The 22,328-nt window shown below is 38.8% G+C and overlaps 1 protein-coding gene across 1 annotated transcript in view; it reads left to right on the top strand.

Moving 5' to 3' along the window:
* bcap29 (B cell receptor associated protein 29) overlaps positions 1–22,328 on the top strand; it is a 44,401-nt gene that overhangs the window by 17,807 nt on the left and 4,266 nt on the right. The window contains exons 4-6 of the mRNA XM_078553412.1: positions 6,674–6,824; positions 10,931–11,066; positions 16,718–16,826. Coding sequence (XP_078409538.1) covers positions 6,674–6,824; positions 10,931–11,066; positions 16,718–16,826 — 396 coding nt within the window. The remainder of the gene's footprint in view (positions 1–6,673; positions 6,825–10,930; positions 11,067–16,717; positions 16,827–22,328) is intronic.

Below are 22,328 nucleotides of genomic sequence, written 5' to 3'. Positions count from 1 at the left end.
GAATGGCCTACTTTTGTTCCTACAAAGGAGAGTACTGAGATCTGGGTTATCTGATAGTTTCTACGCAAAACAATTTGGCCCTGATACATAAACAAGCATGTTTATGAATGTTTTTCAAGCAACATGAACAGGAATTTTAGTTGAAACTGATAAACTGTATTTGAACTTTCAATTATTTGTTGGCATGAGATGGTTAAACTGATGCTCATTTTATGTTTTATTTCCCCTTTCCCATGCCAACAATTTCTACCTCGCCCCTTGAGGAGTGGATTTCTTATTGTTTGGTCCCATGTCCCTCAGCAAGGGACCATTATTCATTTGTGAGTCTTGACAGTGACTTTCAGTACTCCATAGTACCACACATATATTTGTCTGACATTCACATACACCTATGCAGCAGTGCCCTGGTTAACCCATGCTGTGGTTCCTTTAAATATAAGTCTTTCCTTTGGAAAAATGGATGCATTATCCCGCCTGCCTTCCCTGATTGGTCTGGGAACACAGCGGCAGGATGCTAGTGCTGCAGCTCTGAGAACGTGCTTCAGCAAAGCCCAGTCCACAAATGGTCCTGCCATTCCAGCAGGGAATAGATTGTTAACATCTTGCCCTTTTATTTAGTTTATATAACTGAGTTAGCTTAGGCTATCACCACTGCTATAATGTTGGTTCCAGAGGGGTTCAGCATAGCATGATTTATGCTACATATTAGTTACTAGTTCAAATGCTCTGGATACGGCAAAGACTGTTGGCCCAAACAACATCCTGGCTGTGGTGATGAAAACATGCTCTGCAGCTAGCTGCCCCTCTGGCCAATCTGTTCCAGGACAGCTATGCCACAAACAAATTGGAACATTGTCCAGGTGTGCCTTGCCCCCAAGAAGCAGGACAAATACAATCCTGTAAATTATGACCCAATCAGCGTACTCTCATTCATCAGTACGGTGATGGAACTTGTCATTGGTAAGTATATGCTGCTCAATAGCACTGTCAATAACCTTTTCATTTTTCATGGGATGTGGGCACCCATCCTTATTATTCTTTGAGGAGATAATGTTGAGCTGGCTTCTTGAACCTCTGTGGAACATTTGGTGTAGGTGTACCTGTGGTGTTGTTTAGGTCTGGAGTTCCAGGACTTTGACCCAGTAACAATGAAAGAAAGCAGTATATTTCCAAGTCAGGATGGTGCTTGACTTGGGGAACTTGCAGGTGATTGTACTTCTATGCTCTTGTTTCCCTTTTTCTTTGAAGTGGTAGAGGTCGCAGGTTTGGAAAATGCTGGGCCAAGGGAAACTCAGAATGAATAATAAAATGCTGGCATTTAACACACATCTTGTGAATGAATAAAAAAATTGTGTGGAACATTTTTCCACTTTGGGCATGCCAAGTTTGTATTGAGGGCATACAAATCAAGTATAACATAGTGAAGCTCCCTCTAATTTTTCCTACAATATGCCTTACTCCAAACTCTGTTATCTCTAAATTTCCTGTCATTCCCTCTGTTCAGTTATAAGGTTGCTCCCAGTCTTAGAAAAAGAAATATAGCCCTTTCTGGAAAGTGTACGTATGTGGATATTGGGTGAGGACAGAACGGGCTCTCCATTTTTGAGTAGTTTAAAAAGCCTTAACATCTGTGCTTAGGCATAAATTAGCAGAGCCCAGCACCATGAACTGTACTCCAATAAGAGTTCAGCAGAGGAAAAAATGGAAAGATAAAACATTTAAGAATTTTGATATTTAATGTTAATTAAAGCTCCAAGTCACAGGAACATGGCAATTAAGCAGTTAACTGTGTATATCTGAATAATGTATACGGTATCTCCAGTTTCAGTGTGAGTTTGCATTTATTATGCATCAGTTATGCTCTTCATTTTGATACCAAATTTGATACTGGAGTTGCTGTTTTGGCCCAAAATACTAAGAGCAACAAATATTATCATTTGTTCTTGGACTTTGTTCACATGCATTCTGAAAGTAGCATCCTGTTCTGGCACATTCTTTGTTGTTATGCCAACATCGATATATAAGATTGTGCATTTTTCTTTTATTTGTTTTTGCTAATGTTTCAACATAAGATTCCATGCTGGCTTCATGGGATAACAAAATTCCAAACTGTCCTTAATTACTGCTGTTATCCTGTGGTCAGTTTGTTTTCCTCACTGTTCTCTACATCTGCCAGGAGGCTTTTTTTTGTGTGATGAAGTATGCTTATATATTAAACATTGATTAGCTTGCAAAAAAAACTTAGGAAGCACTTCAGCACAAATATTCAAAATCATATTTTTATTTTATAAGATAGAGCAAGTCAGTTTTCTAATAGAATGTGCTAACATCACATTGAAAACATGCATATTGTAAAATATAAGTTACATTGCATTTTGGCCATTTGACTTTGGCAGTTAAGTTCCATCCCCACCACACAGTTGTTCTTGTTTTTCCTTGTCCAATCCGGTGACAACTTGCATCACTTTTCTTTTTGCCAAGGTCAAAGCAGAGGCCTTATTCAAACTGGTTGCCTTTTTAGAAGAAAAGTTCTGCAGAAACCTGAGCCACAACTGAGCATGCCAGTTGGTAAATTGGAGACACTACATGTGATTTGAATGCACCTGGGTTGGGATAGTGAAATTCTGGCAGGATTAACATCCTCCAGATTGCTACCTAATAACCCCAGCCAGAAACTGGCTTGCTTATGGATATTGGGTGAGGACACAATTGGGCTCAGCAATAATGCTCCTAAGATAAATAACCTGCTAGCTCACTTTCTCAGTTCACACTTAAAGAATGGTCACCATGGCAAGGTATCATTAGGTGGACAGTGTCCATGGAACCAAGAAAGTAGGGCATGTAAAACTTAATGTCCATTAAATAATATGTGACATTGTAAATGTGAGAAAATTGTATTGTACAAAATTCCCAGAAATGTGATCTTTTAATTGTTTTAATGCTCATAAAAATTCAATTTAGTTTTTTTTAAATGTCATATTCCAACGATTTGTCTGAATTACTGCCTCAAAAAAGACAACCATCAATTCAGCTATTACTTAAATCTTAAAATAGTTGTTATTCTCTGCAGCTGGTACTGGTAATCAACTAGCAGTTCAGTGTCATCCCCAAGGAATTAGTATTAGGATCACTGCTATTCTTGATATATATAAATTAACCGGACTTGAGTATAGGGAGTACAGTTTCAAAGTTTGCACATGAAATGAAACTTGGCAGCTTGGCAGTAAATAGTGAGGAGAGTAATAGCAGACTTCAGGAGGACGTAGACAGACTGATGAAATGGCAAACACATGGCAGATGCCATTTAATGCAGTTAATTGAGAAGTGATGTACTTTGGGAGGAACAACATGGAGAGACAGTATATTCTAAATGGTACTATTTTGAGGGGCTGTAAGAGCAATCCCTGGGGGTGTACAGTCACAAATTGTTGAAGGTGACATGGCAAATTGATAAGGCACCTAAGAAAACACAGGATATTTGGCTTTATAAGCAGGGGCATTGAATATAAAAACAAGACAGTTATGCTAAAGCTTCACAAATTATTGCTTCTTAAGGTACAGCCGTGGTATTTACAATTCTGGGCACAATACTTTAGGAAGGATATTTTACAAAGGAGATTTATCAGGATGATACCATGAATGAGGGCTTTCAGTTATATAGTGAGATTACAGAAGCTGGGATAGTTCTCCTTGCAGCAGAGGTTTAAGGGTAAACTTAATAAGAGGTACAGTATTCAAAATTAAGAGGGGTTTGACAGAGCAAGAAGGGAGAAACTGCTTCTTCTGGTAAATGTATCAGTGGCCAGAGGTTATAAATTTAAAATAAAAGAACTAGAGGACAAATGTGTTCTTGAACACGTTACCTGAATGTGTGGTGGAAATAGATTCTATAGGAATCTTCACAAGGCAAATGGACACAAACCTGAAGAGGACTAATTTGCAGTGTTATGAGGAAAATGCTAGAGCACGGGACTAAATTTACAGCTCATACAAAGAGCCAACACAAACTTGACTAGCCAAATGACCACATTCTGCACTGTATGATTCTGTATTAATGATGTAAGAGAGTTGTATGTCCAATTTGCAGATGGCACTATTAGGAGGCACAGTAAGTTGTGTAGACAGGAGCAGGACGTTACACAAGTGACAAATGTAGACTAAGCCAGAGTGGACAAAACTATAGCCAATGCGTTTGAATGTGGAAAAGTGAGAGATCATCCGCTTTGGATCTGAGACAGATTGGAATGTTTTCTTAATGGTGAGAGACTCTGAGGAGGAACAAAGGGGTTTTGGTGTCCATGTACAGACATAGCTAAAAGCTGGTACATATATTAAAAAACTAATCAAAAAAGTTAATGGAATATTGGGCTGTATCTCAAGTGAGTTCATAAGTGAGGTTTTGACGTTTCACTTGTATGGACCCTTGGAGACACACCATCCTCAAGAACCAAGTTCTGTTATGGATACTGAACCTCAGGAAAGATATAGTTCCCTATGGAAGGGGTAAAATGCAGATTCATCAGGGCTTAAAATATTACGTTATAAGGACAGGTTGGATAAACTTGACTTGTAACCCCTTGAGTTTAAGGGTGAGCACACTGAGTTATTAAAATGATAAAAGGATTTGAAATGGTAGATACAATGAAATTGTTTCTTTTGGTGGAGGAATCTAGAATAAGAGGGCATAATCTTAAATTTAAAGCCAGGCTATTTTTGAGTGAAATCAGAAGGCATGTTTTCATACAAAGAATGGTGGAAATCTGGAACTCTCTCCCCAAAAAGCTGTGGGCACTAGGGCAATTGGAATTTCCATGACAAATGAATAGAATGTAGTTAGACAAGGGTATCACGATGAAATGGAACAAAGATAGTTAAATGGACAAATTGAGGTACAAATCAGCTGTAATCTGAATGGAAGAACAGGATTGAGGGGCTGAATGGCCTTCTGTTCCTGTGGCACTAGTTGAAGACAGAATCACATTGGCCACAGTGCCTTCTGTGATTGAATATCCTGCCAATATTTGCTGTCTAGATTTGCATATGAAGAAAGCTTCCTTGGCCAGTACAGTAGTAGTTTTGGGAACACCTGCGCAACTGACCCAGAAACTTTAGAAATAGAGTGTGAAGGAGCGGAAGACTGATGCCAACATAAATGGGTGGGTCATATTTATGAGTAAGTATTGTAATATTGATGCACCGGGGGGGGGGGGGTCCTTTTAAGTTCAAAGGCGAATGAATTTAGAGAATGGCAGGGCGATCGAAGAAACTGAAATCAGCTTCAGCTTATAGTGTTGTTAGGATGGGTATGAAGTTCAAAGTACAAATATTTGACTAATTTCTTAAAATCTGTACCTTGATTCAAATTTTGAAAAATAGGCAAAATATTGATGCTTAAAAAGCAATTACAAGGGGAATATTAAGCTGAACGTGATGTAATATTATCCATATAAAGTACATGTAAAACATAAAAGCATTTCTTCCATATGACAAGCTTGGTTTTCTGAATTAGCTGGTAAACCATTAGCACTAATACTCTCATACACATTCAGAAAAAGGAGGATTGTATTTTCAAATTCAGATTTTATTGTGTGAGTTGTTGCAGTGTCATGCATTTTTAGAACAAGGGAGCATTTATTGGAGAAAAAAATGAGGATGTTGGTATGCCAGCTTAAAAATAAGTTTAATGAAGCACCAAGTATCCTGGAGGCTAGGTTATGCATACCAGGAAGGGGCCAGATTGATCCCCAATCTGTGTTTTTAATTAGTTGTCCAAAGTAAAAAAGTGATAATACTGCGATCCCTGAATTAAGTTAGAGAAGACAGACCTGGATTCCTACTCTTGATGTAACTGTATGGACTCGGGCTAAGAGTAGAAAAAGGGTCCATTCTGGGATCCACCTTAATTTAACTAACTTGTTGATGCCTCTCATCAAAGCAACTACCTATGATTAGGATCATAGAGGAACAGAAAATGATATATAAATTATTAGAACTCATTCGAATTAAGAAAAGTGATAGAGGAAGTTGGTTTTCTCTCTGGAGTAAGGAAGGGAGAACTCTTTACATGTTGGAATTCTTTTGTAAAGTGCATTCGATGGAGCTTTGTGTACTTGAAGCTTTTAAAAACATGTATTCCCTGTTGGAAAATCATCAGCTAATTTTTGGAACGAAAACAAAAAATGCTGGAAAAACTCAGCAGGTCTGACAGCATCTGTGGAGAGAGAGAGACAGAGATAACGTTTCGAGTCCATATGACTTCTTCAGATCAGTTAATTTTTGGATGTTTTCTTGTAATGCAAGTAGTAATCTTAAAAATTAGAAATTGAAAATAAAATTTTCTTTTTGCAAGAGCCGTCCAGAATTTTTAGTGATTTGCCAAGTAATTCAGGAAACCAAACTAGTCATATGGAGGAAATTCAGGGTTAAGAAGCTTAAAATGTTTTAGATTTTAGCCCCATTGGTGGCATTGCAGCTCATTATATTTTCTTTTTGGGCTTTCTGAATGCTTATTCAACCACAGTTTTTCCTTGCAATGTTCTCTTTTTGTTTGAGTCTAGGTTTGGATTTTTGTGACTAACCAAACGTTTGTGTACTTTGAAGTCTGCAGATGTAAGGATTACCATTTTATTACATGATTAGTTGCAAATTTGTAACAAGCTGCCTCTGATTGTAGATGCCATTAGAGAAGTGAGGAAATACTCACTAAACAACGGGATTGGAAAAAATGAAAAGGTGCTTCCAAATATGTATGATCATCTCAACATGAAGCTTTTTCGGGCACAAAGGAATCTTTACATATCTGGATTTTCATTGTTCCTTTGGCTGTAAGTATAAATGATGAATAAAATTTAGCATTTTTAACCTCCACAAAAAGCCAACTATACCATTATCAAACAATTAGGGGTAGGGTGAAGAACGCAAGTAATTTAGAGGAGACAGTGGCGTAGTGGTAATGTCACAGGAATAGTAATCCAGAGACCCAGGCTAATGCTGGTGGAATTTGAATTCAATTAATAAATTGGGAATATAAAGCTAGTTTCAGAAATGATTCCAATGAAACTATTGTCGATTGTTGTAAAAACCCATCTGATTCACTAATGTCCTTTAGGGAAGGAAATCTACTGTAGTTTGGCCTACATGTGACTCCAGATCCCCACAGTGTGGTTGACTCTTAATAGCCCTGTAGCAAACCACTCAGTTGAAGGGCAATTAGTGATGGGCAATAAATGCTGGCCTTGCCAGCGAAGTCCACATCCCATGAAAGAATAAAAAAAACTATCTACTCAACAATTACTACATTGCAGAATTTACCCTGCCATATGGGTTCTGTTCTGCAGGAGTAACCTTGGTTCTTATTCTGAACATTCATGATTTTAATTGGTGTCTGTACTCTCTTGTAAACATTCTTTTTAAGTTTAGATAACGAAATTTACTTCTAGTCTAGTTAACTTTTTACAAAACCTATAGCATCTACTTTTCAGATGAAGTCTGAGTCAGTCATTGCTTCTTATTTTAAAATCTGCTTTACTCAGAATGATGAAAATGTGGAATTCGCTGCCACATGGGAGTGGTTGAGGTGAATAACATGGGTACATTTAAAGGGAAGCTAGATCAGCACATGAGGGAGAAAGGAATATGCTGATAGGGTGTGATGAAATATGCTGGGAGAAAGCTTGCATGGAGCATAAACACTGGCATTGATAGCTTGGATTTCTGATATGTAAATTTTATGTAATCTCTGGTTATCAATGCTACCCAAAGACTATAGTACCATGAAAAGTGCTTGTGTTGCCTGAAAACACAATTTCCAGAATCATGCCAAAATCGGCAATGGACTTTTCTAAAATGCTGAATTTATCAGAAATAACTTCTCCAAATTGATACTTGGTGCAAAAATATCTTGAGTTTCAGCTCAGCAATTAAATACAACCATGTTAACAGAGAGCAAAACTTGTGGCGACTGTAAATAATGCTCCAAATTGACTGCATCAGTCAGTTGAATTTCATGTCAGCTTAGAAAGTTTTGCAGTTCTCCAGGGCTCTGTCAACCTCCTTCAGCTTAAATCATGTACTTTTACTGATAGTTTGTCGTGTGCTAACTCACATCAGAGTAAAAGCTTATAAAGGTGTCAAATCATCGAAGTTAACTAGTGTTCTGTTACTGCACCTCTGTCTGCTCAATTTAGAATGGTTTTGGAGACTGTATTGGCATGAACTATAACTATACCTTTTTGCACTGAATTTAGTATGCTAATGAATTGTATTTCTAGGTTAGACGTTTTGCTGACTTCATAAGCAACTGGTTCATCTAATTTTGCATTTTCTTTCCTCCCAACATGTTCATGGTTAATCATTCAGGACATATGAAAGCTTTTAGCAGTTCAACAAGTTCCTGCCAGTTATAAAATGTTGCAGAAACAAAAGGGTTTGTCTCTAACCCTACCAAACCACACATTCTATGTAAAAACTAAATATAGGAAATTCAGTACAAGCAGTGATGGAGGTAACCAAAAAATACATAATTGGGACTTTTAAACAGTGCCAGGGTTATGCTATCTACTTTATTTCCCCAACAATGAAGGAGGCACATTTCTGTTCCTTGCGCACACTCGAGCAGAAGTTTTACAAATGCTGATGTGGATTTTAATGATTGAAAAGAGTGGATCCAATTGCGTTCGTTTTACAATTGAAGGAAATGTGTAAAGTTTAGTGTTCTGCCAAAGCTATCGTACATTTACTTTTATCATCTAGGCAATAGTTAATGTTACCTTACTAACACCTATCTAATTATGCATTGGAGTATTTTATATTACTCTTTTGGCCAATGCCAAAAGAATTGTACCCTTTGCAGGGGGGTTTAAAAGGTGGACAGCAGAGAGATGTTTAGTGTGTTCCATGTAATCAAAAGCAAGCATTCTTATTTCATTAAAAATTGCCCCTGATTAGCCTAGCAGGTTGAGAGATATGTATACCCTTTTCTATTTATATTTTTCTCCAACAACCCTCAAAATGAAGAGCAGCTAAACTATTATATAAAAAGTTACTTGAAATAATAGCAACAACCTATCATAATGTTTAAACTAATATTAATGAATATCCTAGAGCAGAATGGAGAAACTTCAGCTGATAAATCAAATTTAATTTCAGTCAATGTTGTGCTTTTGAAATGTCTTATATTTTTAATACTGTGCTTACGTTTTAACTTGTCTCACATGATTACTATTATCCATACTCTTAAAGCCGACCCACCTTATTTCGTATCATATCCAGGCAATTAAACTGGAAATTTAGATTTATAATTTAAAATATATCATTGTGAGGAGATTAGGTGCAGAAATTTTACATGCATTCTTCTCAAAAGCAAGCAATGCCATAGGGCGAAATGAGCTGCAAAATGCATTTTATTATTATTCTCTCGCTGTTTGGAAGAATCTGGGAAAGTTAAACTTGTTCATTTGTGCTGCAGTCATGTCTGGACAGCATATGGAACCGCCTTTCTGTAAGGCAACAATGTGATATAATTCATGTGGTCTTTTTGGATCTTGTCTTAAGTCTGGCAACTCATGATTACAAATACTTGGATAATGCGTTCTTTCAGATCACACTCATCATTGTAGAGCAATGATCTGTTCCAGGTCACCCCTTTGCAATTATTGATACATCTCAGGAAGCACTTGTCCTAACTTCTGAAAGACCTAATTAGTTCCCATAAGGAAAGCAATGGTAAAATTGAAAGAAGATATTTTTTCTGCATGTGGATCTTCTAGTTAGCAGCATAAGACTAAAAAGAAAAGAGTAGAGTATAAAATTACTGTGATATTGTGCTTACAGAGCAATGTATGCCCTGTTCAAACAAGAACAGATCTGACAACTTTTGCAGATCCCCTAGGGTCCATGGAGCCTAGTTTGAAAAACCTGTGTTGCAAGTGATAATATCTTCCTACCTATGTCATAATTGACATGTCTGTGGAGATTAGAATGAGAAATGGTATTCCTCAGTAAATCAACCCCTGAATTCTCCCTTCATGTTCCTTAGAACTCAGTGCAAACAGGGAGCTTTCTTTGTATGATTTTATCATAATTGCATCAACTTGATTGCTGCTTTTGGGAAAGGAAGTATTTCAGAATAAGGTTAATGCTTACAGTTGTTTGGACTTAGTTGGACAGGAATTTGATGAACTGAGAAAAGCTGTTATGTAGGCTGCATGATTAATCATGTTCAAATTCCCTCCATATGCCTCCCCCTCTACCAAGCTTTCCTCCTCTAAGATGCTTAAAACCTACCTCTTTGACCAAGCGTTTGATCATCTGACCTAATATCTCCTTATGTTGTCATATTTTGGTGTCATATTTTGTTTTATAATGCTCCTGTGAAGAGCCTTGGGATATTTCATTACATTAAAGGCACTATATAAATTTAAGTTGTTGTTGTTTTAATGGGAGGGGAAAGCTTTCCAAAAATAGTTTAATTGTGATTGGGTAACCAGCCAAAATGTAAGAGGAAAAATAAATAGTACAAAGAGTTTCATGTAGTTTAAGAAACCAAAAGCTTGTCTTTAGAAAACTTGAATGATTTATTTAAAACTGATGCTGAATTTGGAAGAATTAAAACACAAAAAATATTTTCATCACCACTTTCCTTCTCTTCCCTCTAAATTACAACATTCGATTGGTTCTATATACAGGAACTTACTTCCAGCTATTGAGCTAATCCACAGGATACAGATGTAAACTGATACACACATGTGCTTGATCTCTCTTTTGTTAGAATGCCGTTTCCCCATTGGTGCTTCTCTCATTACCTAGATCCTACTTCCTATGCTCTTGCCTTAAACGATGTTTTTTTCATTGAACTGTGAAACCTTTCTACAGTATGTATGTTATGACATTTTCTTACAATGGCATACTATTTGTAGATTTTTTTTTGCAGTGTTCTTAGACGTATGATCACTCTTATCTCAGAACTGGCGACTGCAATGGGAGAAAATCAGGCACTTAAAGTTCAAACAGATAATACCAATGATGCAGCCAAAAGATACATGGAGGAAAATGAAGAACTGAAAAAGGTAATGCCTTGTTAAGATCTACTGTAATGTCTTTACTTTTTAATGACTTAATGTTTATTTCATGCACTTGAAAGGCATTCAAAATACAGCTTGCATCTGGTATTTATAAACTGTTTAGTAACTGTGAAGTTAATATCATTGCATTGCAAACCCACAAATGCGAATTCTTGCCTGCATTAATTGATCCAGATTTGCAAATTCTTAGTTTGAAATGTTGAATGGCTCCATTGATGCCCAGTGTTTGCTCTATTGAGCAAGGGGGAAGAAAGAAAAAGGGGAAAGAACAAATTGTGAAAGAAAAGAGTCCTCATACCCCACAGAAACACGATTGCTGTTGACCAAACCTTTGATAATAGCCCTGGACAAATGTTTCTGACAAAATCATCTGGCTTTTGCAACTGAATGAAAAATAATGACATTAGTAGGGTCTGAAAAGATGATAATTGGGGTTCAAAAAATAAACAAATCACTATTTCACATCGACAACTTCTGAAAGCATGTACTTTCCTACAATGGAAGAATTGTGTTCCTGACTCTCAGATGTTCTTTAGGAATTCTCATCTGTGAAGTGTGGCCTGGTTATTTGTGACACATTTTTTCACTAAAATTATTCTTTTCTTTGCCCTCACCTAACCTTGAATTTTTCCTCGCCTCTCCCACTTGTGTGGTGGACTAGGTCTGCTTTGATGTTAAAAGGCATTGACCCATCTCATTATGAGAAGTGGCCTTGCAACAGTTTGTGAACTTATAGCAATATGACAGAATCATAAACCAGCAAATTGTGATCTGTATCTGTCTTCATTTAAAAGTTAAATGCTGAAAATTTGCAAACCTTCTGGCAGGCTCTGATGGGGGTATACCAGAATAGCTGCAAATTTTTTTGGAGCCTGACTACCCCTACGGCCCCTATCTTCACTAATTGCCGGGGAAATTCCCGCAGGATGTACCAGGTAGTGCATCTGGTCAGATATCTGGTGGGACTCTGGGAACATTTATGTAAATGAAGATTGGCAACCCTGGATCATTGGGTGTGCAACCAACTTTGGGGCATGTGTGTACCATGCCCATCTCCCATTTAAAAATCACTGCCTTGCAGTTGGGTGGAGTTTTCCACCTCTTACATTCCTGATCAGGCGCACCAGCCTCTCTGACTGTGATCAGAATTTTTCCCAAAAGAACCAAAAAGTAAGTGGCCCACTTACAAACTTCTTTCAGTTTTTATTGCCCAGCCCCACACACACCCACCTGACCCCCCAGCTCACCAGTTAAGCGCTTGTGCTGGCTTAGCCCTGCATCCTGAGTTCTCAAACTTTGCTGAGATCAGCTGTGGTGGGCCTCTTTCTCCCGTGGCTATTCAGATATCCATATATTGAAAAAGCTTCCAAATATGCAGCATTGAGCTATCCGAGATGGATTGAAGGTTAGTTCCCAATACTGCTGTAAGACACTCTCATTGAATTCACAGGTATTCTTTGTTTGTGAAGAATATCTTAAGCGAGAATCTTAAATCTCGCTTAACGTTTGCTCTCCAAATTATTTTTTTTATTTTTACTGTTGAGTTGCTTTGACAGAGATTGGGTATAGTTAAGTGTAGCACCAAATAGTACAGACAGGATGAGAAAGTTGCAATGAGATATTGCTAGATTAAGTGAGTGGGACAGATAGACTTCAATGTGTAGAAGTGTGAAGTCGTACACTTTGGATCTAAGAAAGATAGATCAGAGTATTTTGTAAGTGGTGAGAAGCTAGGATCAGTGAAATCTAGAGGTCTTTCTGCAGAAATAGCCTAAAAACTAGTGGGCAGGTACTAAAAATACTTTGAGTGATGGAATGTTGAAAATTATCTCAAGCGGGCTGGAATACACTGGGGTAGAAATTATGCTGCATCTGTACAGGGCTCTAGATAGACCAACCTGGAGTATTGTGTTCAGTTCTGGACACCATACTTCAAGAAGGATATTGGAGTTGGTGTAGTACATATACACCACAATGATATTGTAGTTTAAAGGGTTACAGTATGAGGACAAGTTGCATAGACTTGGCCTGTATTCCCTTGAAGGTAGAAAATGAAAGTATGATTTATTTGTGTTGCTCAAGATGGATAAAAGATTTGGGTGGATAGATAGATATTTCCCCTGGTAGGAGAATCCAGAAAAGGGGGCATAACTGTAAAATTAGAGCACGGCAACTCAGGAGTGATATCAGGAAATCTTTCTTCACACAAAGTATAGTGGAAATTTGGAACTCTCAAAATGCTATAGAGGCTAGGTCAATTGGAAATATCAAAACTGAGATTGACATCCTTTTATTCGGCAAGGATATAAAAAGTTGCAAAACCAAGCTTTGTGGGTAGAGCTTAGGAATAAAAAAGGGGCAGCCACATTGTGAGGTGTTTATTATAGACCCCCAGATAGTCAGCGGGAAATTGAGGAGCAAATATGTGCACAATTTGTGGAGGTGTGTAAAAACAATAACAATAGAGTAATTATATTAGGTGATTTCAACTTTCCCAACATTAATTAGGATAGACATAGTGTTAAGGGCTTGGATGAAGTGGATTTCTTGAAATGTGTACAGGAGAACTTTTTAGGTCAATATGTAGAGGGTCCAACAAGGGACAGTGTAGTGCTGGATCTAAATCTGGGGAATGAAGCCAGACAGGTGGCTGAGTTGGTGGTGGGGGAGCATTTTAGTGTTAACGACCACAACATGGTACAGTTAAGTTTATTATGGACAAAGAAATAGACAAGTTGCAAAAAAAATGTTTTGGATTGGGGGAGAGTGGATTTTAGTAAAATAAGGCAGTATCTGGCCAAGGTAGACTGGGAACAGCTACTTGTGGGGAAATATACAGAGGAGCAGTGGGGAGCGTTCAAAAAGGAAAAGGGGCGGGTACAGGCTCAACATTTTCCCTCTAGGGTGATAGGAAGGAGTAACAAGCCTAGAGAACCATGGATGACCAGAGATATTCAGGTTACGATGAGAAGGAAAAGAGAGGCTTTTAGCAGGTACAAGGGAAGCAAATCAGTGGAGGCATTAGTGGAGTACAGAAAATGCAGGGTGGAGCTTAAGAATGCAATTAGGAGAGCAAAGAGGGGATATGAGAAAGCTCTGGCTGGTAAAAGTAGGGAAAATCCCAAGATATTCTATAAGTATATCTATGGGAAGAGGATAACCAGGGAAAGAGTAGGGCCCATTAGGGATCAAGAGGGCAGTCTATGGATGGAGCCAGGGACATTGGTAGAATGTTGAATGAACACTCCACATCCGTCTTCACCCAAGAGATTGAGGATGAAGGTATTGAACTCGGGGAGAGAGACTGCGAGGTTCTTAAGCAAATTGATATAGGGAGTGACAAGGTATTGGAGGTGTTGGCAGGCTTAAAAGTGGACAAATCTCCAGGTCCGGATGATTTGTGTCCCAGACTGCTGAGGGAGGCAAGGGAGGAGATCACAGGGGCTCTGACCCAAATTTTTAATTTCTCTCTGGCCACAGGGGAGGTGCCAGAGGACTGGAGAACAGCTAATGTGGTTCCGCTATTTAAGAAGGGTTGTAGAGATAAGCCTGGGAACTACAGGCCAGTGAGTCTCACGTCAGTGGTAGGGAAACTATTGGAGAAAATTCTGAAGGAGAGAATCTATCTCCACTTGGAGAGGCAAGGTTTGATCAGGGATAGTCAGCATGGCTTTGTCAGAGGGAGGTCATGCCTAACAAATTTGATTGAATTTTTTGAGGAGGTGACCAGGTGTGTAGATGAGGGTAGTGCAGTTGATGTAGTTTATATGGATTTCAGTAAAGCCATTGACAAGGTCCCACATGGGAGACTTATAAAGAAGGCAAATGCACATGGGATACAGGGTAATTTGATAAGGTGGATTCAAAATTGGCTTAGTTATAGGAGACAGAGGGTGATAACAGAAGGATGCTTTAGCGACTGGAAGTCAAGGATCTGTGCTGGGTCCCCTATTATTTGTCATTTATATAAATGACATAGATGACTATGTCGGGGGTAGGATTAGTAAGTTTGCAGATGACACAAAGATTGGCTGGGTGGTTAACAGTGAGGTTGATTGTCTTGGGCTCCAGGAAGATATAGACGGGATGGTCAAACGGGCTGATGAGTGGCAGATGGAATTTAACCCTGAAAAGTGTGAGGTGATACACTTTGGAAGGAGTAATTTGACAAGGAAGTATTCAATGAACGGCATGACAGGAAGTTCTGAGGAACAAAGGGACTTTGGCATGTGTGTCCATAGATCTCTGAAGGCGGAGGGGCATATTAGTGGAGTGGTGAAAAAGGCATATGGGACACTTGCCTTTATCAATTGAGGCATATATTGCAAAAGTAGGGAGGTCATGTTGGAGTTGTATAGAACCTTGGTGAGGCCACAGCTGGAGTACTGTGTGCAGTTCTGGTCGCCACATTATAGGAAGGATGTGATTGCACTGGAGGGGGTGCAGAGGAGATTCACCAGGATGTTGCCTGGGATGAAACATTTAAGTTATGAAGAGAGGTTGGATAGACTTGGGTTGTTTTTGTTGGAGCAGAGAAGACTGAGGGGCGACCTGATCGAGGTGTACAAGATTATGAGAGGCATGGACAGGGTGGCTAGGGAGCAGCTGACCCCTCAGTTGAAAGGTCAGTCACAAGGGTACATAAGTTCAAGGTGAGGGGCAGGAGGTTTAGGGGGGATGTGAGGAAAAACATTTTTACCCAGAGGGTGGTGAGGGTCTGGAATGCGCTGCCTGGGAGGGTCGTGGTCGCGGGTTGCCTCACATCCTTTAAAAAGTACCAGGATGGGTCGTTGGCACATCATAACATTCAAGGCTATGGGCCAAGTGCTGGTAAATGGGATTAGGTAGGTAGGTCAGATGTTTTTCACGTGTCGGTGCAGACTCGATGGGCCGAAGGGTCTCTTCTGAACTGTGTGATTCTGAAGACAGGTAGACTTAGTTACGATACAGGTCAGTGATCTAATTGAATCGTGGAACAGACTCACGGGACTGAATGGCCTCAATGTCCTTTAAAACTAACAGCTACATTGAATTGAGAATAATATCATTCAGCTGCATTTTCTTCCTGTTTATTTCTCCATTCTCCAATTTGGAAAGTACCAAATTGAGCACGGTTCCACAACTGCCAGCAGCATCCTGTATATTGTCCAAGTGACAACTTTGTGTGTGAGCCAATTCAGTGAACTAAGTATGCAGGAACCTCTGTTGGGGAAGTACTACAGTTGAAAACCTGATCCCATCCATCCCCCAAAGTAAACACACTCCAGCAAGGAAATTTAATCCTGGCTTCCAGGAGCATTGAGACTAAAATTACTACCCTTTCTCAGAACTGATAACAACATAGGCCAGGGACAAACCTGCCATTCTTAGTTCAGTCACACAAGTTGGGGTGTGCGTCCATTTTTCACTTCAGACTAATCAGCTATTAGATTTGACATCCTGCAGTTCCCTGACACATTCTGCATTGCAGATAGTCTCAACTGCCAGATTGAATCCAAGACCTAGAGTGAACCACATCACCATTAATCTATAATTGTTTTCTTGCAAGATAAAAAAGATATATACTGCAAAATATTTTTTATTACACTTCACATTTCACTAAAGCTTTTTTACTTAATCTGTTTTTATATCAATAGGCTTTACATAGAGGTAAAGATGATGGAAATAAGAAACTGGAAGAGGAAAATGAGCAGCTGATTAAAGAAATAGAGAGATTAAAGGCTGAACTGAAAAAGACCACAGAAGGTAGGTCTTGTAAAAATTGTTGTAAAGTAAATAATACAATGTATTTTGAGTTTTTAAACTAATTTTCATAGTTAAACAAACTTGCATTTACACAGTGCCTTTAACTTAGTAAAATGCCCCAAGACACTTTACAGGAGAGTGATCAAACAAAATTTGACACCAAGCACTTAAGGAGACATTAGGACTGATGAACAAAAGCTTATTAGCCAAAGTAGGTTTTAAGGAACGTCGTAAAGGAGGAAAGAAAAGTAGAGAAATGGAGAAGTGTAAGGAGGGAATTCCAAAGCTTAGGGCCTTGTCTGCCAATGGTGGAGCATTTAAAATCCAGGATGCCCAAGAGGCCAGAATTGAGAAGTGCCAAAATCTCTGAGGGTTATACAGCTGGAGGAGATTGCAGAGATAGGGAAGGTTGAGGCAGTGGGGGATTTGAAAGCAAGGATGAGAATTTTAAAATCAAGGCATTTTAATTATACGGGAAGTTAGTGAACACTGGGGTGATGGGTGAATGGGACTTAATGTATGTTAGGATAAAAGCAGCAGAGTTTTGGATGAACTGAAATTTATAGAGGACAGAGTATGGGAGGCTGGCCAGGAGAACAATGAAATAGTCAAATAACAAAGGCATGATAAGGGTTTCAGCAGCAGATGAGCTGAGACAGGAATGGAGTCATAAAATGGAAATAAGTGGTCTGTGATGGTGCAGATATGGTCTGATGTATGTTCCCTCAACTCTGGATCAAATACGACATCAAGAATATGGAGAGTCTCATTTAGCCAAGTCCCATTCCCCCATAACCCCTGCGTTCACTGACCTTCTGGTTACGCAATGCCTCGATTTTAAAATTCTCATCCTTACTTTCAAATCCCTCGATGGCATAAACCCTCCCTATCTCTGTAATCTCCTCCAGTACCTTAACCCTCTGAGATTTCTGCTGGTGTTGGTGACTCAGGAACAGAGTTTGTGGCAGGAACTAAAGACAGTGGTTTTGGTCTTCCTACTATTTAGTTGGAGGAAGTTTTTGCTCAAAGAGTAGCAGATGTCCATCAAGCAGTCTGGAAATTTGGAGACAGTTGAGGGATCAAGAGAGGCAGTGTCATCAGCATACATGTCAAACTTGGTGTTATGTTTCGAATGTTGTCGCGAAGGGGCACCATGTAGATGAGAATTGGAAGGGGCCAAGGAGAGATCCTTGGAGGACACCAAAAGTAATTATATGGGAATGGAAAGAGAAACCATTGCAGATAATTCTTTAGTTACAACTGGAGAGATACGAATGGAGCCTGACAAGTACAGTCCCACTTAGCTGGATGCAAAAAGAGAGGTGTTGGAGGAGGATTGTGTTAAAAGTCGCTGATAGGTCGAGAAGGACAAGTCACAGTCACACAATGAGCATAGGATATAGTTGACAGCTTTACTGACCAACCATAGGAGAGGGGAGAGTTTGGAGATTGAGCTGCTCTCTTCCATTTCCTGTGAACATAGCAGAGGGAAATAGATGTTCAGGCACAGTTCTAATCAAGGCTGCAAATCAATGCAGGGAGGAAGCAGTTTATTTTAATATGAAAACTGGCCTAAGCTTAGATAGCTGGTCAGAATCCATAGTGATTTTTCAACCTGCTTGGTGTACATTTATTATTTAAAAGAAGGACTGAAGTAAAGTTGTATTGGGTATGTTTAGCTGTGTCTGTCATTCAGTACATTGACTTCTGCTTGTAAAATAAAGCAGCGTATTTGGTCTTGCCTCAGCTGAAGTGTTGATCAGTCTGCCTTTCAGAAAATTGGAGGATTGTGATATCCAGTTCACACAGCAAGGGGAAACTTATTGTTACACGCCATTTTCATCGGCTACACTCTCGTACAGCTAGATATTAGGTAGTGAAAGCAGATTCCTGTTTGTGAGGAATGCCCATTCACAGGATACTGGTGACACTAATCAAAGGAATAATGAAGACAGACCATGGAATTTGTAAGACTATTATAAAAATATATAACTTGCTCTGTCGCATTTTGTTTATCCAAGTTTCATTCAACCTGAGTGTCTGACTGGGAATTCAGACAGTTTTCTTTGATTAATCCAGCTTCCTGAGTGGCACTGAAACCAATTATGGTGCCCTATTGCCATCCCAGGCTGAGACCGGTTAATTCAACACAGTCTGGAAATCAAATCTGAGATCTTCCTGGTTTATATCGTTTATCTTGAATATACTCACTGAACCATAAAAGAAACCCTTGGAAAAAGTATTTTGTTGCAACTTTGCAAGTTTTATTGGCTGGCCAATTGTTCACCTGCCAATTCCTTGAAAAATTGAAAATACTTGTGTTATTCTGACTTTTACTGTTCTCTGGCCAATAGCAGTAGGAGATAATTAAAATCTTGAGTTCAATACATTTTTCTTCTAAATTTGGACTGCTTTGTTTTAAACTGTTCTAGCAAAGCTTCAAATGCAGACCTTTGTATCGGAGTAGGGAATGCTATAGATAAAATGTGCATTTATAAGGGCTTAGATGAAACCTCAAAATATACTAGTTTAAATACTAATTGTGTAGAGTAAAAGGACTGGTTTATGTTTTTTTTAAAAAGGAGTTTGGGTAAAGTTTTGAATTGGCTACAGGCATCTGTTTAGGGATCAACAATTCAAGTAACAAGTAGTTACTACTTGTTTGAAGGTGTGAGCAAAAATTGTGAGCTACGTATGATCTTGTTTGTGTTGCATAGATACAATGATTTTCTCAAGATAACAGCATTTTATCCTTCAGAAGGTCAAATATTATCAGTTATTTTGTTCTTGTTAGTAACCAGTCCAATATCTCCAATATGACTCTGAAACTGGGCTCCATTTTTTTTCCGATTTCAAGCATCCACAGTATTTTGCTTTTATTTCAGGTCATTCTATCTGTGTTGGCTTTTTGAAAGTGTTATCCAATTAATTCCACTCCCCTGCTCTTCATCCACGACCTTGCAAATTTTCCTTTTCAAGCATATATCCTGTTTGAAAGCTTTTAGTGCTGCTTCCACCACTTATTTTAGGCGCTGCATTCCAGATCAGCATAACTCACTGCCTTAAAAAAAACTCCCTTTTTTGATGATAACTTTAAAATTGGTGTCCTTTGTTTACTGATCAGTGGATATAGATTATCTTTATTTACTCCCTAAAATTTTGAAAATCTCTGTTAACTGTCCTTGTAACCTTCTCTGATCTAAGGAGAAGAATCCCAGCTTATGTAGCCTCTCTGCACAGCGGAAGTCTGTCATCATAAAGTGTGATGCCCAGAATTGGACACAAGGCTGGAATTGAGGCATAACCACTGACATATAAAGGTTTAATATAACTTTGATGCTTTTGTACTATGTGTCTCTATTTATAAAATAGAGGATCTCTGTATGCTTTATGAACAGCTTTGTCAACTTGTCACCATAAGGTTTTTGAGAAATGTAGCTTGCCAGTTTTTTTCCTGGAAGCACAAGCATTATTGGCCCGTGTTCTGACATGCCAGGTGATGTGTGCCAGGCTGATCAAATCCACAAGGGAAACTTGGCCACGCTATCACAATGGTTTGGCAATTTGTACTTATTACGAGAAGATTTGTGCACTGAATTCAGAACTAATGAGTCCACTAACACCTTTAGAGATTTTAAAAACTAAATTAAAACATTTATTAACAAAAGAAAAGATTTCAAGCACGTACATAAGATTACCGTTACTTAATGCTATAACAAATCCTAAAATTCCAAATTAGCCTGATTCCCAACTACATACCCTCTTTAAGGCAACAGTTCAAAATAGATTTTAAAGTTAGATAGCAAGCCAGCAAGTTTACCACATCACCCAATCGACTGTGGAACTCCAAAGGCTTTCTGCCATCTTTGGTTACTGGACACAGCGTCTTCTACTAGAGTGGCAGGAGGCTTCCCCAAGGCTGTTTTACACGGTCTTCTTAGATCTTACCTAGCCCTACAATATAGCCTTCCATTCTCTTTATATATGTTTCTCTTTCTTTAATCTGTAAATTCCATTGTCTTGTATGTCTTTGGAAATTTACTTTTCACATAATATAAAAATTTTTCATGTTGCCAATATGGTCAATACCTTTGGGAAAAATAAACACACTGCTTGGCTTTGCTTATCTTGTTAGTTGTAAACATCCTATCATCCCTTTGAAACCTAAACAACTCTTCATTTATCTAAAAATGCAAATTTCCTTCACACCCTACATGCTAAGACCTCATCCATGATTCTCATTAGCATTTCTAATGCCTTTTACCCCAACTTCTTTTGATAATTTCCATCTATCAGACTCTAATTCAATTGAATCACACAGACAGAACTATCGACACTCAGACCAATAAACCACAATAATATAATGAAAAGATATGTTACTTTCATGATACCCGTAACTTCCGGGCTCCTGGGTGTCGTAACTGTGGGCTGCCCCTCCCCCACCCCCACCCCACCCCACCCCTTGGAAGACCCCAGATAAGGATTGCCCGACAATTACCCAGGAAGTTCAAACTTCTGTTGGGCAATTGCCCTGCAATTGGAACCACCCGAAAGTATGAATTCAATCGCAAATTTCAGATGGTTCAAACTGTCTTATAGTAATAGTTGCCCAGGAAACGTTATAAGAATTAAAACCACTTCTAACTCCTGGGTAACTATAGTACTGACTGCCCTCCAACTGACCCTCCCCCCAATGCCTTGGGTACAAACCTGCCTTCTCCCTGGCTTCTGAAGGTGGCCTGACCTTTAAATTCACCTGCTTTATAGCAGCTAGTGTTGTAAAAAAGGAGACATGACTTCCTTATCTCCAACTTTGGAGACCTTGACTGAAGGCCTCAGAAGCATGCTGCCCTAAACACTTCTCACCAGGCTTGAGCCTGAAAGTCAGGTGAGAAAGGACAGGCTGGATTTTGAGATAGGAAACTAGGAGTAGAGTGGCAATCCAACTCTGATTGCCACTCCGTGGAAGTTCAGGCCCATTATCTCCTTAGGCGCTCATGTCAGATGGGAAGGAGAAGTGTCACTAAGCTCATACATACCTCGCAGATTTTTAAACCTTTCATTATCAGATATTCGGAAATCAAATCAGCAATGCCTTTATTTCTTGTGATATGTTATCTGTTCCACATATCCGACTTAATGGTGTTTTGGGTAAAACACCACATACCATCAGGACCAGATAGCTATGTAGTATCAATTCAAGTCAAGTTAATTCAATTCAGAAAGTGGGAAATCAAGTTCAATAAATGAATCAAAATAGCTCTTCAGAAGTGAGTTATTAGTGTGTGCTATGACCAGGCTATTGAATCTATATGCAGAAATAGCTTGCAAGAGATAAGTGTAAACTTCATCAATATGCAAACAACTCCAACTCTGTTAGGAGCTCCATGGAATGCATCAGAGAAGAATGCTGGGGTTGCATCATCTTTGACATTTAGTGTAGCTTATTGAAAATTTCCTAAAGAAGATTAAACAACAGTGCAGTTTGTATAGTTTTCAGTT

Source organism: Cetorhinus maximus, chromosome 12 (genome assembly GCF_964194155.1).
Source record: "Cetorhinus maximus chromosome 12, sCetMax3.hap1.1, whole genome shotgun sequence".
Taxonomy (NCBI): domain Eukaryota; kingdom Metazoa; phylum Chordata; class Chondrichthyes; order Lamniformes; family Cetorhinidae; genus Cetorhinus; species Cetorhinus maximus.
Note: the sequence above shows the minus strand (reverse complement) of the source record. Positions and strands in the feature narration are given on the sequence as shown.